The sequence below is a fragment of the Micropterus salmoides genome, unplaced genomic scaffold (assembly GCF_014851395.1).
Source record: "Micropterus salmoides isolate LMB-PRFRI ecotype aquatic unplaced genomic scaffold, ASM1485139v1 Ms_hic_scaffold_22, whole genome shotgun sequence".
Lineage (NCBI taxonomy): Eukaryota > Metazoa > Chordata > Actinopteri > Centrarchiformes > Centrarchidae > Micropterus > Micropterus salmoides.
This window is the reverse complement of record NW_024041373.1, coordinates 21,361,579-21,385,055: the sequence shown is the minus strand read 5'-3', so window position 1 is coordinate 21,385,055 and position 23,477 is coordinate 21,361,579. Positions and strand designations below refer to the sequence as shown.

General features: G+C 41.5%; 1 protein-coding gene across 2 annotated transcripts in view; it reads left to right on the top strand.

Annotated features, from left to right (window-relative positions):
• sdccag8 (SHH signaling and ciliogenesis regulator sdccag8) overlaps positions 1–23,477 on the top strand; it is a 45,681-nt gene that overhangs the window by 13,003 nt on the left and 9,201 nt on the right. For both annotated transcript variants that reach the window (XM_038737009.1, XM_038737008.1), the window contains exons 14-16: positions 9,650–9,777; positions 14,268–14,376; positions 16,637–16,768. In XM_038737009.1, the coding sequence (XP_038592937.1) occupies positions 9,650–9,777; positions 14,268–14,376; positions 16,637–16,768 (369 nt within the window). The remainder of the gene's footprint in view (positions 1–9,649; positions 9,778–14,267; positions 14,377–16,636; positions 16,769–23,477) is intronic.

Here is a 23,477-nt window from a genome sequence, read left to right as displayed (position 1 = left end):
AAATGAGGAAGGTGAGGCAGCAGATGCCACGTCCCGCCAGAGGCTCGCTTTGAGCAGCGAGTGAAATCTGGGCGCGACAAAACTGCTGCAAACCAACTCGGCGGGAGGCCCTTGTCCAATCACGGCCCTGAATAAAAGGGCCGGGGCGCCACGCGGGCTGCAGTCGCTCAGGAGAGGTGGGGGCCATAATGAACCTTCAAGCGCTGCCAGCGAGCGCACACACACTTGAGCACAGCATCTTTCCTTCTACCTGGCATTAACAGTGCCTAACCACTGTCACCACACACATGCATGCACACAACCTCCACAGCAACTGTGTGTGTGACTTTGTGTGTGTGTGTGTGAGAAAACATGCATGAAGGATCCTTGTTTCGTGATGTGTGTTGTTTGTTAGCATGCAATTAGAGGAGTCTGTGTGCATGCCTTTGTGCGAACGTTAAGTGTTGATACCTTCGGGCTACACCTGTGTCTGTGACGTTTGATGTGTGTGTCTCTGTGTGACTGCAGCGGGGCAGTGCCAGGTATGAGGCTTGCTGTGTGTTTTTGTGCGTTTGTGTGTGTGTTTGTGTGTGCGTGTGTGCTTGTCTGGTCGGCAGCCATGTTGTTGGGTAGCAGATGGCACCATGGTTGGCAGGGGAGGGGCTGCTTAGCACAACTAATCAGACAGTTACGGATAGGGCAGCTGGGAGGGCCGTTGGCCAGCCGTGTGCGTGTGCGTGTGCGTGTGTGTGTGTGTGTGTGTGTGTGTGTACCACAGAGTGCCATGATGTTGACAGTGGTGGGCCCGTTGGCCCAGTGACGAGACCTTGCCGCGTTCTTCTCTCCTCACTGTCGGAGTGCCCTCTCTGCCATCCTGCCTTCTCACCTCTCTCTCTCTTGCACTCTTGCTGTCTCCCTCACTCAATCTGTTGAGACCTACTTGGTCTTTTATGTTTCTTTCAGTTTCTCCTTTTGTTTTTCTGTCAAAACCGTCACACTCTCTGCTGCATCTTTCCTTCGCTGCGTATTTAATTGTAGGCTAATTCAGTTGATGTGGCAGTAGTTAAAACAGAATGTGCAATTTTGTTAATCTGTACTAACAAATGGAAATGACATCAGAACTTAACCTTTAAATATGTGGCCTCTTAAGTGGGAACATATTGTCTATTTGTCAGTGTTCATAAAGTAGGTCTGTTGTTGTGTGTGCGCTTGCTATAACCATGAAGGACAACAAAATAAAGCCACAGACTTATTGTGCTGCAACCCTTGATCTAAACAAATCTGTCATTGCTTTGTTTTTTTCCATCCCTCTGCTCATGATTCTTGTCACCCACTATCACTTTCATCTTAGTGTTTAGTATCACTACAGATACACTAAGCATAAGGCATCTGAAAGCTTGGTCTACATCTAAGCTAGTTGGCAGTGGTGTGACTCTTGTAGCTCATGCAGCTGTGTAGCTTCTTTAATTGACCTTCATTACTAAGCATTGTATGCAACTCCCAATAGTTTCTATGAAGTAGTCCATGATCTCTGAAAAAAAGACCAAAATTCAAGATTGTCACATTTTACTTTCAGTTTGAGTTTCAGCATTACATTTGGTATTAATTTTATACACTAGATGATTAAATCAGTTAAAATATTTGTTTAAATCCAAAACTAGTGCATGGATGGGCAGTTTCTCACCTCTTCCTCTTTATCTTTTGTGTTGTTTTTCCTCTGCTGTTCTCTCATGCAGGCCAGGTAGTAAACGTAGATAGCAGCTAGGAGACGAAGTTTTATTTATCTCCATCCATCCATCCATCATCCCTCTGTTTCTTCCAGAGGATAAATGACACCATGAGCCCCTGTAAGCACACCTCACTAACTCTAACTCTGGAATTGCATCAACTTACTTGCACTAGAAATATCATAAAGAAGAAGAAAATCAGAAGTGGAAAATCACCCATGTTAAGTACCAGGATTATTAGGCATAGCTGTAAGCTGTCCATCCTGCAGGGGCTGGGAATGGACTGAATAGACAGATCGCTGACTGGGAGACCTCAGGCAAGATGGAGGCAAATCTGTCGGCTACAACTGTTGTCACCCCAGCCAAGTGTGCCCTGGGACACTGGCCTACATACACACACTACTGCTGGAGGACAGAGAATCACCATCCACTCTTCACCTCATCTTTCCTTGCCTCTCTCATACATCAAACTACACATGCATATCTGATGGCGATTTTTTGAATACCTTGAATGTTCAGAAATATCTGGATGTTTGTTAACAGGTTTCAGTGAGCAGTTTAGCATCAGTTTCATTTTAGAGGACTGCACTGCTTTTTACTGTTTGTGAGTTCAGCGTGTATGGATCTTGTATATCCCCAGTGTGTGTGTGTGTGTGTGTGTGTGTGTCAGTCATCTGGTCAGCTTTGTGACTTCACACCCCCCCCGCTGTGAGGGTGGCACCATCAGTGACTCTACACTGTGCCCACTGCCCCGTAGGCACAGCTTTCATCCAACATGACAGAATGTCTCTCTGCTCTTCCTTTCCCCTCATTTCTCTCTTTTACCTCTCTTACTCTCTTTTACCTGATTGATGTAGCCTTTTATCTTTTCATCCTCTTTATTTTCATCCTTCATGTAGATGTTCTTTGTTCCTCCCCCCCTCTATTGCCTTCAGTCCATCCCTTTCTCTCTGTTGCCCTTTGTAGGCACAGCAGTGCCTAGCATTGCCTCGCAGGTAGCAGGGCATTGCCTCCATCAGCACATTGTATTCGGGAGATGATCACAAAGACAGGAGTAAGAGAAAGCAGGCAGGAGTATAAGATAGGCTCAAGGTAGCAGCTGAGTGGAGATGTTCTAGATGAGGCTGGAGGAAGACAGTGGTGATGAGTTAATGGGAGAAGACAGGAGGGTGTTCCTGCAAACGCCTCCGGATGTGAGATATTGCCTTAGTTGTTAAAATAATGAAATCAATCAAAGCTGCTCCATTAGCCACATTGAGGTTGTATGGCATCTGAAAGAAACCTTGAAGAAAAAAAATGAATTGCAAACAGAGAGAAAGTTTTTTTTGTTTGTTTTTTTTTTTCATGGCTGGCATATATGTATTCTCACAAAATGCACTGAAATGAAATTATTCTTTAATATATAAAGAGCCTTTATATTTTTTTCAAAGAGATGAATATGCTTCAAACAGTCTGTTGCTGCATTGCTACTTACAGCTTTTTGTTTTTATTCATGCACATGGTGAAAATGCCCAAAATACCAAAGCTATATTTATGCATATTGATGTGCTTCTTGTTCCAAACACAGCGCTGTGTGAACCAGGTTGAAAGACACATTGACACGACCATGACGGTGATGCTGTTCAGTGCAGTCTTTTAGTAAGGAGATATAAGCAAAGACACAGGCGACTAAGGATGGAGAAGATAATACAGAGGCTGGAAATGGTAACAATGGCAAAAAGATCAGATGTAGATGAGAATGAGAGAGAAGAGGACATATGGAAGTTGTGGAGAGAATACAGAGGAAGTCTTAAATGTAGAGAGGTGGGTGGATGGCATAGAGGAGGCAGAGGAGAAGAGCAGTGAGGCTGGCGATGGTGTGTATATGAAGGTGGGCACCGGATGGGCACAAGCCCACCTACAGTTCCATCTCCAGCCCTAGTCCCACCCCCACTGAGTTTTAAAAAGCCTCGCTTTGTTTTCAACCTCAATGGCCGCCTCTCTCTCACTAGGCATCTGATCTAATGGCCCTGTAGAGACGAGAGGAGAGGAGAGGAAGAAAAGAGGAAAAGAGTTGAGGAAGAAAGAAGATAATAGAGGAGTTCACTGAAGGTTACTTGGGTGTGTTAGGAGAGAGTTTTGGCACATCTTCCTTCCTGCCAGTTGCCCCCAAGCTTATTACCAGGTGGGGGGATTTGAATGACATCAGGTATGTCTCAGGTGTGAAGTGGATTCCAACACTGGCGAATTGTACTCACACTTGGAGAGAAACACTGCATGGGGTACAAACTTTTAGTTTGCACGCTTCCTCTCTTCCACTGCTCTGCTTTTTTTTCCTCTGTAGTTTTGGTGAAACATTGATGTCCATTGCATGCAGGTTAGTCAAGTCAGCTCAAGTTAAATTTTATTTATATAGCACCTTTCAAAACCAGGGTTACAAAGTGCTTTACAGAGTGATGGAGGCAGCACAATAAATACAAAACAATGAAAATAAAAACAGTTCAAAACAACACTTACAGAGGTCAAAAGAGGCATTAAAAGAGCAGATAATTGCTCAATAAAAAAAGAAACAATAAAAACAAAACAATTCCTAAGCATCTTAAATCAAAAGTGAGTAATGAGTAAGGTTGGTGAGTAAGGTAACTCATGTACAGAAACACTTTATTATTATAACCATTATTTGGTTATTCATATAACATGTATTATAGACCTTTATCAAATGTCTATTGAGAGGTAACTTGCACCCATTTACCTTCTCAGCTGAAATTGATTTGACCGCCAGCCCTTCCACATATGCTACCCACAACTATTTCTGTAGGGCACAGATTTGACACTGACGTTTAGTCCTGGGTTTCTGGATTGGGTCAGAACGAGAACATATTGTACGTATGCTGTGTGTTTATTTTTAAAAATCACAGATGCTTGCGCTGCCAGTCTGCTCTTCCTGTGTTAAGACCATCAGTCATCCGTGCCAATTAAGACTTTTAAACTTCTCTCGCTCTGTTTTGTGAGCAGATAGATGATGACAGAAGCCTTAATTACTTCAATCTAGAGCTTTTTCTCTGAGGGAATGTGTGCTGCAACAGCAAGTGCTTCTTTCTGTGAGGTATGTGCATTTGTAGCTGTCTGTTTGTACATGCAGTGTTTGCATTTATTCACGCGCCTGAGCGAGTGAAAGACAACGACACTTTATTGTCCATATACGTGTTTGTGTTGGATGGGAAATTACATTTGTTGGCTGATTTAACAGTTGCAGGTTTTTTTTTTTTTTTTTTGAGCACGATTGGCTCACCACTGACCTTGGTGGCAGCGGGGGGGCTTTAGCGCTCCTTGAAGAAGAAAAGAGGCTTGGGCCGCCCGCTGTAAACAAAGTTGACTTGCCGACAGATGGATTGAATGACAGAGAGGCTAACTGAGCCAGGAACGGGCCTGGCAGCATCGCACTGAGCAGAGAGAGAGAGAGAGAGAGAGAGAGAGAGAAGGAGGGAGAGAGAGAGAAAGAGAGAGAGATAAAGGGGGGGGGGGGGAGTAGAGAGAAGAGGTGGCCAACAGGAGAGGAGGTGTGAACAGGTGCAGGGCCGCTGAAGGAAGAACCAGCAGATGGAGAGAGACACAGCCAGTTTAGTTACAGGAAAAAATGGTGGGAGGGAAAAGAGGAAGGAGAGATAGAAACAGCAGAGGAAAGGATCGGAGCAGAGATGAGAAACGTTCTGGACGGATAGATGGACAGATAGATTGAAAGATGGGCTGGACACGCAGTAAACAAGCGGTGAGACTGCATCAGGCTGCCTCTGTGTTTGATGTGTCTGTTTCATAAAGTAGAGCAGCGAGATGAGGGGAGGGGGGGGTGTCAGAAGGAAAATGTGGGAGCAGAGCGATTGACTTGCATCACCCCAAGGTTTAATAAAAATGTGCTAAAACACATTGAGGTGTGTGCGAGAGAAAAAAATGTGACACTGTGCGGCCTGCTACAGAAAACAATTCAAATGTTTATCGTGTGCAGCAGCAGTGATACGCAGCGCAGCAAATGTTCAATATGTCACTTTATTTTCTCCGCGGTGCACTCATCCTTTGTTGGCAGTATCAGTTAGGTAGGCCTACTACACAGGGCTTCTGTCTCACTGTCTCTCAGTCACGCACATAAACAAGCACACTCACACATTAGCAAGAAATCATTTGTAGTTCTGCATATCAAACTGTTGAATATTAATGTCGTCTGATTGATGCAGTCTATCATAAATAGCTGTGGATCCACTGGAATTCCTCCACAAAAATGAATCATCACGAGTGTCACCATTTTGAGCAGTTGAAATACGAGCATATAGTTGACAGTTGTAATTTTTTATAGTAGAGTTCATTTTAGTTAAATCCTTTCTTCATCAAATCTCAACAAATACTGTTTGTGCGTTCAGTTTAATTAACTGAATTGAAATGCAGTCGATTAAAAACAGTTATATAGTTAAATGCAATGTAATTTTATTTCAAAGGTATGTTAAAAATATTAGAGATTATTATTTGTTATTTTTGTTGATGCTGTTAATTAGAGTTAGTTAGTTACAAGCAGACTTAGATATGACAACTAATACACAGGTCTGTAGTTGATTTGAAATGTTGCATTTAAAACATTTAAAATCTTTTAAAAACTCTTTGCAGGGATCATTAATGTCGTGCATCAATTACTCTTCTTCATTGTTCTTGTTTGCATGTTTGTGCTATAGGCTGTGTTCACAATCTGGTCACCTGTATGTTAATCTCACACCTGTTATTTTGTGACAGAAACATTGCAGAGCATATAAATGAACATGTATTTATTTGAGGAATTGTATTTAGTTTATATGTATATTTTATGTATATTTTTTATATTCAATATTTGTCTCTTTACTTTGGTTTTGGTAAGTGAATACCTCCGAAAAGTAACTGAAGTTTGAAGAGAGCTTCATCAGTCATGTTGATGTTCTTTAGTTATTTGAAATTAAAATTAAGTCATATATTTTGTGTAATTTACATGTACACATAGATTTGTCCTCAATGTGTGTGTGTGTGTGTGTGTGTGTGTGTGTGTGTGTGTGTGTGTGTGTGTGTGTGTGTGTGTGTGTGTGTGTGTGTGTGCTGTATAACTTATGAGTTTATGTGTATCTGGGTGATACTGTGTTTATTGGGAGAGAGTATGGTGTCTTTTACTTTAGTCCAAACAGCGGTCAGTGGTGTCTGGCGTTGGCGAATGTCTCCAAGTCCACCGTCTGACTCCAATTTGTGCTCGTTCTCTGATAAACCGCGGCATTTGGTGGTTCTGGCGTGGGATGCCGGCTGCACCATGGGGTGCTGCAAACTCCGTGCTTGGTCAGGCCCTGGCACCCCACATCTAATGGGCAACAGCTTGAATAGTGCCCACTTAGGCAGGCAGTGCAGACTGGGCCCCCTCTTCTTCCTCGCCACTCCAGCCAGCTAGCCAGCCAGCCACCGCCTCTGCCACCTCCCACATACCCAGCAGCCACTGTACCTGGCCACAGCCCCAGAGCCATTCCAGCCTACCTTAGGCCGCTGGCCCATGCAGCTCTCACCATACTTATCAAGCTGTCCTACAGTGCTTCAGGCCAGGCATATACAAACAGGCACAGCTATCTGCTAACTGAACATTCAGTCTATTGCCTCCTAGGCCCAAACAGGAGTTCCTGCCACAGGCAGCAACCCAGAGCCCATTCACCAATTAGCTGGAAGGCAGATTATTGTCCAGGGAGAATTATCCAGCTCCAGCCCAACATATTCAGCCTCTGCTCTCCCCGTCGCCCTGAACGCTTGCTCCAGGGCTTGGCTCTCCACTGACGTCTCTCCTTTGCTTTCTCTTTTTTATGCTTTAATTTGACAGTACTCATCAGCAGCCATTTTGTGACAGCGTTTTGCAAGTCAACATGTTGAATTTGATTGGATTGATACAAAATGGCGCAGTAGCAAGAACCAAATAACTTAGTCTGGCTTCCCAGCTTTAATTTGATCCTTGATGAGGCTTTCAGGGGCTTGTGAAAAGGATTTGAACCCTTAGACCTAACTTATTGAAAATCAGCAACCCTCCTCAAAGTTGCCCCACTCCCACCCAGAAATGAAAATCTGATCTGCTTTGTTGTGTATAACTTTATTAGGTTGTACTAGTAAGATGCTGGTTCAGTTGATCAGCAAGACAAAACAGATGCCAAATGTGTAGCTCTGTGTTTTTGCTTTTCTATCTTCTTTGCTTTTCATCACTCTCCTCTTCCTCACCACCACTCTATTGCTGACTGCTGGAACTTTCTGGCGGTCTGTCTGATGCTAATTGGTGGGTAAACAGGTCTGGTGTGAGTCGTCCCCCCCCCCCCCCCACACACACACACTTGTACACAAACACACACAAACAGACATACACAAATACACACGGCCCCCTGGAACCTCTTGCAGGACCAAATGGCTGGCAACGCCTGCCCGCCATCTCCCGCTGAGCCCTGGTGTGCGCTTTGGTGGCTCAGGCTGCTGTTCAAGCCCAGCGGGGGTTCATTCACTCACTCACACACACACACACACACTTGTACGTGTACAGACACACACAGTCTCCTTGTGTCCCCTGCACACCCGCCACCCGCTTTCACACCCCAGACAGCAGGACAGCAGGAGAACACACACACACACACGAAGGAACAGACAGACGCGGTCACTTTAGAGATGCAGGCCAAGCGCTGTAGGGGAGAAAAGTTTTCACTTAAACTGGAGAATTCTCTCTTCATTAGCGCCTTTGGACTTCAGGAAGAGTTCTGTTTATTTGTTCATTTATTCCTGTCTTTGTAGTTTTTCTTTTCTTTCCTTCTTTGTCTGTTCCTCTGTTGTTTGGCTACGTTTGGACTTAGTTGAGTTAGAAAGTTTGGTTCAAACAGGAGTAAAATGCAGCGTTGTTCAAAGCCCGCAGGGATAAGCACCTTAGTTTGCATCTTACCTGCACAATTTTGATATCGAGATGAATGAAATTGGAGATTAAAGTGATGTGAATGCTACCAAATGTGTCATACTACTCAGCACTCCTGTCGAGCCCAGAACGGTGTGTACCACGGAGTCATACTGTAATATATATGTAGGCCTTCTATAAGTACATGTTAGATTGATCAACTCAGTTTATGTTGCTGTAGTGTTTTATATTGTATTGCTGAAAAGTTAGAAAACTTGTACAGGAAATGCACAAGATGATAAGCAGGTTAAACAATGTAATATCACAGCGCAGACCAATCTTTTCTTTGTGTGTGTGTGTGTGTTTTGTAGACAGCTGCAGTATCACTCAGGGGTCTTGAAACTGACAGTGGCCTGACACTTTTACCCATCTAGCCCCCTCCTGACTGTTTTTAAATTGATGGGCCTACATTTCTTTTTCATACTCTATGGAAAATGACACTAATGAGTATGATCTGGGACACATTGCTCTGTTTGCACATCTCATTTTGAGAACAATTAGTTTTTAATGTAATAGTCTGTATAATTAGAAGCCACTTAAAGGCACAATCCGTGATCCTGCCAAAATTGATTAACATCATCTTTAAACGCATTGACTAACATTTTATCGAAGTGATTAAGTTGTTCATGTAAAATGCAAAACAAGCCCATATTTTTGTCATGGTCAGTTGACACAAGAAACTCAAAACTCTCAATACACCTCAAATTTACCTGCTAAAATAAGTGAGATGTTTGAGACAGAAGTTGTTGCCTACAGGATGTAGAAATGTTATTAGTCATCATCTGATAGAGGTGGAACATGAAAAAGTTATCTCAAGCACAGACTAACATTTAGTGTCTCTGTAAGGATGATGCAATTTAACACGTACTGTAGGTAGCCTGGCAAAGTTATGTAATGAAATTACATGATATGCCATTATTAATAGAAAATGTGGAGACATATTATAAGAAGGATTGTGGTTTGAATGTTCCTTTAACATCCTGGTCCTCTTCCCCAGACAGGACAGAGAGAGTGCAGATCAGGCTCACGAGGAGGAAATGGCGACTGCGACCCTTTCAGCGCAGGAAAGAGAGAGAGAGCTGGCTGTGCAGCTGGAGCAAACGGAGGCTCAACACCAGCAGAGAGGTCAGTGTTTCCACCAACAGTGATTGGTGCTTCAGTGTCATAGCTCACTGTCTCCTTCCCACCTCTCTGACTTGTTAAAAATAAATCTGACCTGTTTCTTAAGATTGCTAAGTATCCTCTAGGATGTAAGTTCTTTAAAAACCCGTCTCTCCTCCATATTTTGTTTGTCAACGGAGTACCTTTTCATTTAGAGTTTTGTGTTGTGGAACCTCACCCTGGAAGTCCACTGGATGCAGCTGCACCGTGTTTCGGTTCCACCACAGCTCATTCACAGATCTACCACAGTTCAGATGTTTACTGGAAGCGTTTCAGATGTGTATCGTCTTAAAGCAGCCACATTTAGTTTAGAATTGTTTTCCAACATTTTTTGTTTAAGAAGAATATCGGATATAGCTTATTTATGATCAATGTGGTAACAGAAACTTTGTGCCTCATTTTAATTACTACGCAGCACGCCATCTAATCTTAATTTTCCATCTGTATTTCCTAAATAATGTGTATTCACAGAAGAGACAACATAAAAGAAAACATAGTTTTGCTGACAACTGATAATCAATTATCATCAAGTAATGAAAGGCATCATTAAATAATAAATTAATGTCAACTGACAATAGATATCAGCATATATGTACATTCACAAGTTATGTTGGAGAAACATCGGGTGGACTTGGGGGTCAGAATTTCCAAAGGAGCAGCATTTAAGGGATTTCAGTGGAGAGCCGCACACACTCGAGACCATATCTACACGGCTACAGAAGTCCTCAGTCCTTACTGTAGTACAGTAGGTTTACTGTAATGGCAATATGATTTATATAGCACATTTCATTACTAAAAAACTCAACATGCTTTAAATTGAAAAGACAGCAAGGAGCACAGCAGCAGAGTTGATCAGGGTCAGCTACGGAATCTGGGATGGTTTCATTCTCTTCCTCAAGGACACTTCAGCAGGGTGGATCTTTGCTGGAACAGGGTCTTGAACCTCCATCTTCTTACTCGCCACCGTGCTCCCCACCAGCAAAGCGTGGCCAAAGTGGGAGGGGATGGACAGGAGCAAAAATCATTTGAGCTGAACAAGACTGAGCTGAAGTGACCTCAAAAGAGCAGAATAGAAGCCTTAAGAGGAGAAGAGAGAGTAGCAGAGCAGAGGGAAGGTGATGGGAGCAGAGCAGAGAAACCCAGCTCAGAGTTCCCTATCTGTCTGCACAGCAGAGCTGCTGCTGCTAGCACATCTGTTGCACCATCTGGATCGCCCCCCGCCTCACACACACCACCCACCCTCAACCACTCTCTTCCTCCCTTCTCCTATCTTTTTATTTACCTGTGGTTCCCTTCAACAACCAGAGAGCCTGCTGGTACGCAGAACAAAGATGGAGGGTATAGAGGGAGGAATGGATTGGGGGGGGGGTAAACAAAGGGTTTGTTTCTGGCGCATGTCGGCAGCACACATGTTGTCTAAAGAGAGCTGACATCAGAGCACAGCAGGAAACTGTGGATGGGGAGGGGATGGAGGGGTGGACGTCCTTTAGTAGCTCGCATCACTTCCTCTCCCCGTGTAACCCAACAGACGAGCTGGATAATTAGCTTTCTTGCTCTCCAAATCCCGCCTCTCTGTCCATCCGTTTGTCCTTCCATCCATCCGTCCCCCTCTCCCTTCTTCTCCTCTCCCTCCCACATTTTTTTCTGATTTTTTTTTTCATGTTTCTTTTTTGAGTAAATGCGTACAGAGCAGCCTCTAGATGATATCAGATATTTGTTTCTCTCTGTCCCTCCCTCCCTGCCACGCTTCTTCTCTCCATCCCTCCCTCCCTTATTTTTTTTTCTCTGTTTGTTTCCAGTGCCAGTTCTGCTGTGTTTCTGTGTCCCAGGGTTCTTTTTGGCCTACGCATGGCCAGACGCATTCAAAGCCTGTTCAGCTAATTAGCATTCTTCATGCAACTTTTCCAGCACTGACCAAACTTTGTTGAGTGTACGTGTGTGCGTTTGTGTGGTTTAGTTTCATGCTCTGTAGCAACCAAATTTCTGCCCTCCATGCATTATCTGTGGTTGATCTGGGGACAGACTGGATAGAGTGGAATGAAAAAAGGTGAGTGGTAACTCACTTTAGAGACTCATTGTGCAGCCAGTAAAAAGTGAATAATATTACATTCCAAGCTAGGAATGAAACATCACTTCATATTGGCCTTTGCACCTCTTCCAATGGTAATTTCCACTTTTATATATTAATAGCATTTATGTAGCACATAAAAAGAGAAGTAGAGAGAAATAAAAGTGTAGTCACATTTTATTTCATTTTTGTTTCTCCATGTCTTTCTTCCCCCCCCTACTGCATGCAAAAAAACAAAATCCCTCTTCTTCACAAGTCTGAGCTACTTTTCAAAGACTGCGAGTCCTTGGTGTTTTTGGTTTCGGTTGACTGTAACAGAATGCCGGAGCAGGTGGATCATTCCCTCTATCCAAACGGCAGCCATTGTTATTTTTAAAAGAGCAGACATATGTTGGAGAGCTGAACGTGGATCATTTCAAAGGAATGATGAAAGCCCAGTGTTGGATTGTTCAGAAAGAGGCCCCCATGAGTGGATGAGGACGTGGCAGGAAGGGGTGGAAAGGAGAAAGAAGGGGCTTTCAAACAACACCCCCCCTTCCCTTTCTCCATCTCGTTTTACCCCTTCACACACACTTTATATTTCCATTCTCTGTACTTCTGTTTTTGCTCTGTACATCCCCGCCTGTTGTTTGAACAGTTTTAGTGTTAATGTCAGCAAAAGCATTTTTGGTAAAACATTAAAAGAGACATATGGATCTCGTTTTGTTAAAGTAGATCTCATTGCTCTACTCTGTCCATAATGTAGATGTTTGCCTCTGGTGTGTGAGGCTGTTTGCTTTGCTTGCACTTGGAAATGTATTGTATGTGTTAACAGAACACCACTAATAAATTAAATTAGGTACCCCATTGAACCACAATACCATGGAATTGAAGACATATTTGTTGTCTCCTAGATTATAACTTTAATGAAAGCATGACCAAAATTAACCAATAATATTCAATTTTATTTAGATTAAACATATTCTATATGCTACACTGAAATTAATAGATGGGTATAAAGGAGGTATAAAGTTAAAAGGATCAGTCAGCTCCTGGTCACAGTTTTAGTATTCCCACTCTGACTCTTCTGGCACTTCAATATTGTCTGCAGTATATTATAACTGAGGGTTATCCGTTATAATGTACTGCTGACTTTAATATGCTTGAGAACAGTTGGTCACCAATATTTTCTGTCGTAGTGCTTTACAATTTAACAGACCTGGTTTTAGCTGACTTGATTTTCTGTAAATTTAATTCATAAATGTAATTTTAAATATTTTTTTCATCACAGTCAGACAGTGTAGTCTTAATGACAGAGTCAGTCTAGTACATATTTGATGATGAATGTGGGACTGTTCATAATAAGGGCTCAAATTGTTTGTTTTTATTTTAATCTATTTTGACATTCAGTATTTTGTCATTATTTTTGGAGCCGACAGTTGGAGATACTGTGTCAGGCCTCCATCCACCCTTCAGAAGTTGCCTTTTGTCATTATCTGTTTTTGTACAGTATTAAAACCTTGTATGAGTTTGTTTTGTCATTGTTTTTTTTTTATTTAAAGCAGAGTGAGTCTATTTAAACTACATTACACAGCTCACTGTCAAACATAATTGCCACATCCATGTCGTTTTACTGAGGCAGTAAATATGAGGATTTGTTCAGTACTGAAAAGAAGCAGGTATAAAAAAAACAGCTGCCCTGCAGTTTTAGAACAAGTTTCAAGACTTGGAAAATAAGCTTAAAATCGTATATTTAGGTGTTCGGTTAGAAAGGGTTAGTTTATTAGGTGTTTGGCCCCAGTTTAGTTTGGGTCAGGGTGATGATTTACTGTAACAGAATGCCGGAGCAGGTGGATCATTCCCTCTATCCAAACGGCAGCCATTGTTATTTTAAAAAGAGCAGACATATGTGTATTGTGTATATATAAACTACTATAGATATTATAGATAATATACATAGTACATGTAGCCTGCTTTTTAAAATGGTTAGGGGAAGTGTAAACTGGACTTCCACAGTAATGGATTGTGTCTATAATGCTACCACTCAGTTATTGATGTTGAAACCAGTCAACACTTGGTGATAATTAATGGTTTCAGAAAATGTGATTCAACATCATTTGTGCTATTAAATGTGCTAGAAGCAACTGCATATAAACATGGCTTGATTATTAGAGAGAAGGGGAGGTGGGTGATGCCGGTGTCCAGTGACACAGATCCTCGAGGCAGGCTTTTGAGCTTGATAGCGTCTGATCTTCAGTGTAGTCGTGTGGGCTGAAGTGTTTAACAGAAGTGAGATATTACCTGAACCTCATCCGTTTCTGTGCAGCCAGGTTGTCTGACAGCCACTCAAAAGAGCACGGTGGTTGACCTCACAGTAACCGACAATTTTCCCAATGATCGATTGCAGTTGGAGAGTTGGACGGTCTGCTGAGCTCCCAGAATTCCCTGATCAGGAAGCTGAAGGAGGAGTGCTGCACGCTGGGACTCAAACTGGAAGAGCGGACAGAAAAAAGCAGGTCAAAATTTTCTCTTTCGTCACATATACTCTTTGTTTGAACATTCAGTCACTCAGTTACGCTTTCATTTTCTTTCACTCGCTCCTGCGGCTTACACCTCTAACTTATTAATTCATCTATTTTTCCCGTGAACAAGTTTTTAATGTAGTGGGTTAATATGTACTTGTGTAGATATTCACAGCTTCTCTTTTCCAGTTATTTGTATACTCGTTCAGTTGTTTTCTCCGTTTATCTGTTGGACATCCATGTCATCAAATCATCAAGCATCATCTATCCAGGCTGTTTGGACAGAGCATGTCAACATACTACATACTGACCTGTTTTCTTGTTAACCTGATGCTACAGTAGTCACAGCAGGCCTGTGCAGCTCTCCATCTGGGCTGCCTGTGTGTGTGTGTTTGTGTGTAAGAGTGACCCTGGGCCCAGTGTCCTGTCAGCTGTTGGAGCTGTGCTGCACATTAGTCACATGACAGCCCCCCAATCTGGCCCTGCCAGACTGCACTGGCCTCACCAGCCACAGAATACATCCACACAATACACACACAATTACAAATACACAAGTACAGTGTGTATTTTCTTATGGATAGACATCACTGTCAAATACACATAAATGTGTGCAGTACTAAGTACTACCACCTTGAATGTGTTTTTCATCAGTTGGAATTCACATACATGCTGACACACTGGCATGTAGGTTCGTACCCTGGATCTGCTGTTTGTGTGTATTATGTACTTTAGCAGCAGTGCGGTGTTGGTGTGTTCAGTGCCTCGGGCTGTTGGAGCTCCTGGAGTCCAAGGCCAGTGTAGCGGTTAAAATCCTGCTGGACGGCCTCAGTCAGGCTAAGTGAGGTTACACTGAGACAGTTGTAACAAGATGAACAAGAAAACTCTTGATGAATTGTTTTCAGTAGTAAATCTGACTATGAATCTTACGAGGCCTACTCCTACTGATTGGCCAGCATAATGTTGTGCACAACTGCGATATCCGGCCAGGGACCTCTGTTGCATGTCTTACCCTTCTGTATCTTCCCAAACTTGTAAAAAAAAAGAAAAAAAAGAAAAGGCAATAATAAATGTATTTGGTTTGCCATTGGCTGCTGTACAGCATCGTCCTTTAATAAGATTGATTGATTTTCTTTTATATTCGTGTCATGCACACAAAATGCACATCCCTCACAAGACACCAAATGTATAGTGGCAGTGGTTAAACATTTCATTTCATTACAAAATTACAGGTTATTTTACAGCTCGATCTTAAACAAAATAGTCTGCCCTCTCTCCCATGCTTGCTAAATAAAATCGGCTACAATAAAGGTTCTCCTCCTGAACACAGCTACAATTTTTTATAATCATCCAGCCTAAATAAAATCAGCATAAATGGAGGACATCATACCTTACGCCCTCGTAGACGGGACAGCAAAACAAAAAAATGAACCTCATTCCTGTCCTCCTCTGTAGTGGCATTAAACCTGTCTCTGTGGCTAGTGATAATGTTCCTGAACGTAGTTTGCACACCAGGGATCTTGGTTATAAACAGATGATGTCACTTATGAATTCAAAGTTAGAAAGCTGTTGAACTGTTTTACATTTATACAAATGGTTGTTCTGTTAGTCTACTCTCACTGGTATAAAAGGGATGGACAAAATAATAGAAACACCTGTCAATACAATGCCATACAGTTCAAACGGCAGCTTCCAAAGTGACCATACAGTTGAAGCTACACCTTTCTAAAACAATTATATCCTTCATGAAGGTAGCATTTATTGCAGGACTGTATTAGTTTTAGCTACTGTATGTGTACCTAATAAACTGGCAACTGTGTGCATATTTAACATTTTAACATATTTAAGATTTATTGTATGTTAACAACAAGGTATTACCACAGATATTTAGTCCCCAGATCTTTGGATTTAAGATTTGTAAAGTATGGACTCTTTTAAAAAGCAGGTAAAGACCCACCTGGTTAGACTTTATTTATTTATTTATTTATATCTCTGTTTTATTTATATCATTTGTATTGTGCCTCTATTTCATGTCATTCTTTTGTCTTTTATTATGAAGCACTTTGTGACGTCTGATCTAGAAAGGTGTTAAATAAATACATTTTACTTAGTGTTTCTACAAAGTCGCCATTTTTGATAAAAACGCTATTTAGTGTTTTATTCTACTTGCTTTGCTTTGTGGTACATGGTCCATTGTTCAGGTACATAATGCAGAACAGTTGAAATAACTGTGCTGTGTGTGTGTGTGTGTGTGCAGAAGTGAGATGGAGCAGCTGGCCCTGGAGAAGCAACACCTAGAGGAGACAGTCAAGAGTCTGAGAGCTCGCTGTGCCGACATGGAAGACCAGTGTGTCCAGCATGGCCGCATGCACCAACGCATGAAGGACAGGTACGCAAATACACATCCTTTTTACTCAATGTTTGTGTTGTTTACTAGCAAATAAAGATTTTCAAACTATGATTCGTTAGTTCCTCAGACTACTGCAGCACGTATCTAAATGAAAAACTAGCACATCAATCTTATAGTTGTCTATCGCGGTGTGTATTTTGATGCATGAATCAATATCGAAACATTATTAAAATAACAGCGGCACTGTTGGACTTAAATGTTCCCAACGTGCATTTTGGATTTTAATTACTTTTCATTTGCGGAATCTGGCAGCAAGAAAAAAAATAAATTTTAACAGTCTGTCCCTAACTAGTCCATCTTGTGCACATCTAATGTTTAATTCTTACAAGAACTGCTTTATTTTTTGTTGACAGTATTTTTGTGTCAGCAGTTTACTCTCGCACTGCTTGTGCACTGGAAATATTTTCTACTTAATAAAGATGCACATCAAACTGTTCTCTGATCAAAAACCACAACTTTGTTTTTGGACACTGGAAAGAATAGACTAGTGACAGACTCCCATGAATCACGTGTGGTGGTCCACAGAGGACAGTATTACTGCATTTGTGTGTGAACCAGTTGACACTTAAATGCAAAAACAAAAAAAGTTAGGGTTAGGATCCGAAATTTGTCATTTAATTGCTTTTATATCAGAATAATCATTAATTGCTTTGAATGTATCACACTTGATAAATTAGTTGTCTGACAACAACTAATTCAGGTATCAGATACTTAACTGTATGAATCATGTTGCATCAGTGACAGGCCCGTGTCCCATGTCACTGTGATTTAAATGTCCATCAAACTCAAAGTTTGCATTGTAGGGCTTTTAAGTAGTGTAGAGCTGAAACAATTAGTTGATTAATCAATTAGTCGAACAAGAGAAGATTTATCTAACTATTTTGATTGTTTCTTTGTCTTCTTTGATATTTGGACTGCTGTTTGGACAAAACAAGCAGTACGAATGATTTTCTGACATTTTTTAAACCAAACAATGAATCGATAAGTTGAGTAAATAATCAACAGATTAATCGACAATAAAAACAACCTTCGGCTGCAGCCCTAAAGTAGCACACATGCTATTGGTGCCAGATTTTTTGTTCCTTTGTGGACTTTCTCAAGGGCAATATATAGTAAAAGTGTATAACTTTATACTTTTTACTAATTTATACTAATTGTTAATTGAAACAAAAATCTGTTGCTCTATGTAGCATATAGGGAGTGATTTCTGAAACACTGACGTATAAAAGCTAAAAGTGGGTCCATCTTTGGCTTATGCTACAGTATCTCTGCGTGTGTGTGTGTGTGTGTGTGTGTGTGTGTGTGTGTGTGTGTGTGTGTGTGTGTGTGTGTGTGAGAGATGCGGGGGTCTGTTCCTCCCTAAGCGTGGAGCCCAGTTGGTGTGTGTCTCCACAGGGCGCCTGGCATACAGCCTGGCTCTGCCAATGTGAGCGAGGGTGTGTGGGTGTTGTTGCCCCACTCTACAGGATCTGTACCCCAGTACCCCCCCATCCCCAAACTCCACCTTCTTCTTACAGAAAACGTGTACACACACACACAGACTTTTTTTCCTGCTCCATCACTGACACTACATATTGTCTACCACCCACCGGTGTTAACCTGTCGACAGTCAGACGCTGCCAAAAAACAAAGTTTACCAAGTCACAGCTGTCTCATGGTTGTGTGTTACTCTTTTTGTGTGTTTCATAGAAAGAAAAACAATCTAAGTTGTCAAGGAGTGTGAAGTCTGAATATTCTGTACGTTTCCTCGCATATGTTATGGTGGTATTTTTATGTGTGTGTGTGTATGGGTTGCTATTGCATGTTCTCAGGAGCTTTAGCAGAGTAGGAATCTGGCTGCCAAAAGTGGATTGGCTGGGAAGTTGGCTCCTAACTTCTCTGTTCTCCCAACTGAACCACGATAATCACTCTTGGCATTTAGAGAGTTTTATTTTCTGCTTTGACACTTACTGGGGTTGATGAATTCTCCTGATACTTAAAAAAATCTCTTGAGTTCAGTTCTACATGAGGTCACTTTTGGAGTTACTGTCAAGCAGCTTGACCACATTTTTGCATTTAATTTTCAGAGATCATTTTTAAGGTACAAAGTGTGTATGTTTGGGAATACATTTATTAGTTTTAAGTAGTAAATACATGTATTTTTTTTGGCATTTTATGTATTATGTTTTAGGTGATTTATTGTTAGGAGGCACAGTAAAGAGATACAGGAGAGTCAGAGAGGCGACAGAGGTATGAGTCACATTTACGGTGATCCACATTGCAGCTGGTCTTTGGTTTCAGTATGTATTTCTGGTACTGATTGTACTCTGGGGGCAAAACTAGAAAACTTGAAAACATGTCACAAATACAGTATATTCTTATTGGTTTTAGCTTAAACAAATAAAAGAGATCCACAGTATTTATCAGGACTTTGTTGCAGCCATGTCTTGCTGTGTCTAAATTCAGCTGTAGAGGCAAGGCTGAACTTTGTAGATCTCTTTTTGTGCGTGTGTGTGCATGCAGTTATGTTTGTATACATGTGTGCATATCCATGTATAAGCAAGTACATCAGTGTCTCACATGGTTCTTGTAATGAATACCATGCATGTTCCTGTAATCCTCTGTGTGTGTGTGTGTGTGTGTGTGTGTCTCTGCATCCATACATTGGGTATATGTTAGTTGGCCCCTGCAGGCTCCGAGCACTCAGTGGGCGCCCTGTCGCGCGGCTCGGGGGTTAAGGTGTACGTGTTAACAAGCTGGTGCAAGTGGGTTCAATATCCAGCGCCCCGCCCCTCCCCACAGCCTCTCCATCGGCCTGCAATCTGTGCTGTGAAGAGCGGCAACAGCGCACCACGCACAAAACATTTGGAAAATCAGCTTGATTTATTTTTACATGGGCATGCTGATTGCCAAACTACACAGGGGTTTTAGCACACAATGTTTTGCTTCACCACTTAATTATTTATTTCGCTATGTCTGTGTTGTCGTTTTTTGTTTTTTTGCCTGGAAATGAAGGGATAGAACGGAGGGTTGGAGAGAGATGGAGCAGGAAAGCAGTGTTAGGGGAGAGGCAAAACCAGTTACTGTAACCGATTTTTACTGAGCAGATTCAAGAACATTGATTACATTTTGGTTTATTAAGGTAAATGTATATTTCACATGTGAGCACAACTGGAAATGTTGGCAGCATAGAATTTATTTTAGCTCTTCAAACCATCTACAACTTATTTAGTTATCATGCAGTTTTCTTGTGCTTATCTTTAGGAAAACAAAAACAAAATCGTAAATTTCTGTTAACTTTATTAAAATGATGATGGCATGTTTGTCAGTGCGGGCAGGTTATGTTTGAGAGAAAGCTATGTCCTACATACATACACAAGCAACCAAATCACAGATGCAAAAAGAGAAAAAGGGATGCATGTCTGTTATTTTACAATTTATTTAAAGATGAATACAGGTATCTATTTTATTTTCAAATTAATTTGAATGGTAAGTAATTATAAGAAATTTGACATCTTGATGATAAATATTTGGAGCTCTTATGAAAGTTATTATGGCGCTTAAAAATATTTCCTGCTCATGTACGGTTTGTAGAAACAAACAAATAACTCAAATATCTGGCTTGCAGCAACCGCTCTTTGAGATGCAACGAGACACCAGAGCGAGACACAGTCAGAGTAAATGTAATATAAACTGTCCGTGACACCTTGCTGTGTTTTTCTGACTTTTTTTGAAGTGAAACTTCAGGTTTCACTTTAAAAAGATATTTCAATAATTATTTATCCTTTTTTAAATAAAAATATAAAAATTATTTTCTTTCTGACAGATTGATGTTAACTGTGACTTCTCCACTGTTTTTCTGTTCATGTTTAAGATTTGCATCTACTGTTTCTCGACTGTAGCTGTCCTCTCCTCTGCACTCTGTTTCTGTCTCCCCCCTCTTCTTCTTATTTCTTTTCACTTTCCTCTTTGCCCTTCTCTCATTTTCCAACTTTATTCCTCTCTTCTCCTCTCCTTCTTGTCCTCCTTCTGTACCAAACACCACGCAACCTTTTCTCACCTCACAGCTGTTCGCAGGCTGTTTCACCAATTATCACTAGGCATGTACACACTGAGGTCACACACACACACACACGCACACACACACACAGACCATACATAACACCATAACACCAACGTTTGCTTAGCCACACATAGTGACAGCAGAGTGTGTTTGTCAGCCGTGTGTGTGCATGTACTGCATGAGTGTGTGAGTGTTTATGAGAGCACGCAGCCCTTTAAGGAGAGCAGCAACATATACGCAGATGTGCCTGTAGATCCACAGGCTTCACTGGGCCATATGGCCTCCACGAAGAAAGATGGTGCGTGCGTCTGGAGGAGCGCAGAGGAGGGAGGGGGGGATAGAGCGAAGGATGGAGGGCCATGTGTGGTATGAGCTGTGCAAGCAGTTGTTGAAGTATGTATGCCTGTGGATGTGTGTGTGTGTGTTTGTACCAGAGGCTCCAGGAGATTGGTTAATGGAACAAATGGTCGCGGCGGGCCGGGAAAGAAGGAACAGGCTTGCTGCTACCGCGGGCGGACTGCGAGCCCCGGGCGAGGGCTGCTTCATCTGGGCTCCTGCCACACACACACACACACACACACACACACACACACACACACACACACATACCCTCTGTCAAACCCTCTTCACTCCTCACCCCCCACCCAAATACACAGTGTGCTGCCATGCCCCAGAAGCAAAAGGACGCTCCTCGCAAAACTTTTCATTTGCAAATTAAGTTGGCAGAGGCTGGGCAGAAGAAGCAGGACAGCTTTCATTTGTCTTATCTACGTGTGTGTGTGTGTGTGTGTGATCTGAGAGGTACAGAGCGATAGAGGGAAATCAGGGATAAAGACAATGAGGTTCAGCGTTTACACTTAAGATCGGTACGCTTCACGTTCATGTTGCACAGATCATTAATAACATCACTGCTGTCATCTCTTTACATTTCAAAAACACATTTTTACTCATCAATTATACATGTTTTTTCCTTTTATTCTTACATATATAAAATATGAGATTTAAATTTTTCACAAAACAGTGTGTTAAAGAACCTGCAGAAAAAAGAGATTCAGGCACGATATGATTTTAAGTTTAATTTAAAAAGTGTTTTTTAGCTACTACTGTACATTTTCTGAACATTCTGTCAAAAAAAAGATGTTCAACTAAATTTGTAAGAAATTTAAAGTTATAATGTATTTGTTATTTTTAAATATATTTGATATCAATGACTTGCTGAACTATTTAAGTGGACATAACTGTATTAGGAAAGAGAGGAACAGTTTAGTTCACTGTTCATTCTGTCTGGTTCTCTCTCACGCTCGTCTTCTCACCCCTGGATGGCGCTGATCAGTCGTCCTCCCTTCTCCTTCATCTTCCTCTCCGTCTCTTCTCATCGTTTCTGTCTCTGCGTTGCCCAGCTGGCTTCTGCAGCCGGGAGCGACCGCAGGGCGGCCTGCTGAAAGAGCATTGTCAAACGGTGGCTTTACAGCTCTATCACACACACACACACACACACACACACACACACAGACAGACGCACAGATTTGCAGCTCAGATGTCGGGCTGTAGCCAGAGGCTTGCAAGCTGGAGCGTTAACTGTGCAAAGCGTCACATCTCAAGCCCCTGTCAGTGACACTCGCTAACACTACTTCATAAAACTACAACTAGAAAACTAGTACAGAAACACCTGCCCCTTCTTTAGAAAAATGTTAACAGCAGAAACACTTCAATGCCGGGAAAGCAAACACAGGACTTAAAAATAGTCAGTGGGCCTTACAGCAGCAAACAGAGCCTGCAGCAGCATTGAAACCTCTGTTAATGCGGTGACGAAATGAAAGCAGAGACAACTTCTGCGTCCATCCATTGTTTTTTAAAAGTCTATGAATATTTTCCCATTCCTCTTAAACATTATGCAAATCTATTTTAATGTAACTCTTTGCCAAGGACATATTATTTTATGCTTTTTGATCTTGTGTGAGTTCAGACTGAACTCGTCACTTGATGTTCAATAACTCTCTCCTGTGACACTATGTAAACGACCACCACTCAGGTCGCTGGAAGTTTCGTCAGCTCAAAGACAAACTTAGATCTTTTGTATTCGACCTTAAAAGCTTTTACGCCTTAATTTTAATTTCTTTATTCCTCTCACCTTTAATGTTTCTATTCTTTGTTTAGACAGCAGAAAAGACAGATCTACGTGAAGCGTGATGGTAAAAAGACAGTTTCTGAGCAAAAAGAAATTATAAATAGTAAAAAAGAGAGAATAGCAGTTGGACATTTTAATAAGGGTTGTTTGTCTTAGGTTAAAACTTTTCGCACTGCACATTATAATATATTTAGCATTATATTCTGGTGTGAAACAACTAAAAAATAGCCGATAAAAGATCTTATAGCTGCTCAATAAATTAATCATGTGACAATGCTTCAGATTGAAATTTTACTTGGAAATTATAACATAGTGCTTCAGATTTGTAAATATTTTGTCTATTATTCAGGGATCTGCTGGCTTCATAGCTGATCTTATTTTTAAAGTGATCATTTAAATCATGGAGTGCAGACTTTTAAAATCACTGTGTACTCACAACAACATTTATAACAGCATTATCTAACTGAAGAGCATTTCAAATCACTGCAAGATGATTTTAATTCAATTAGAATTTTCAA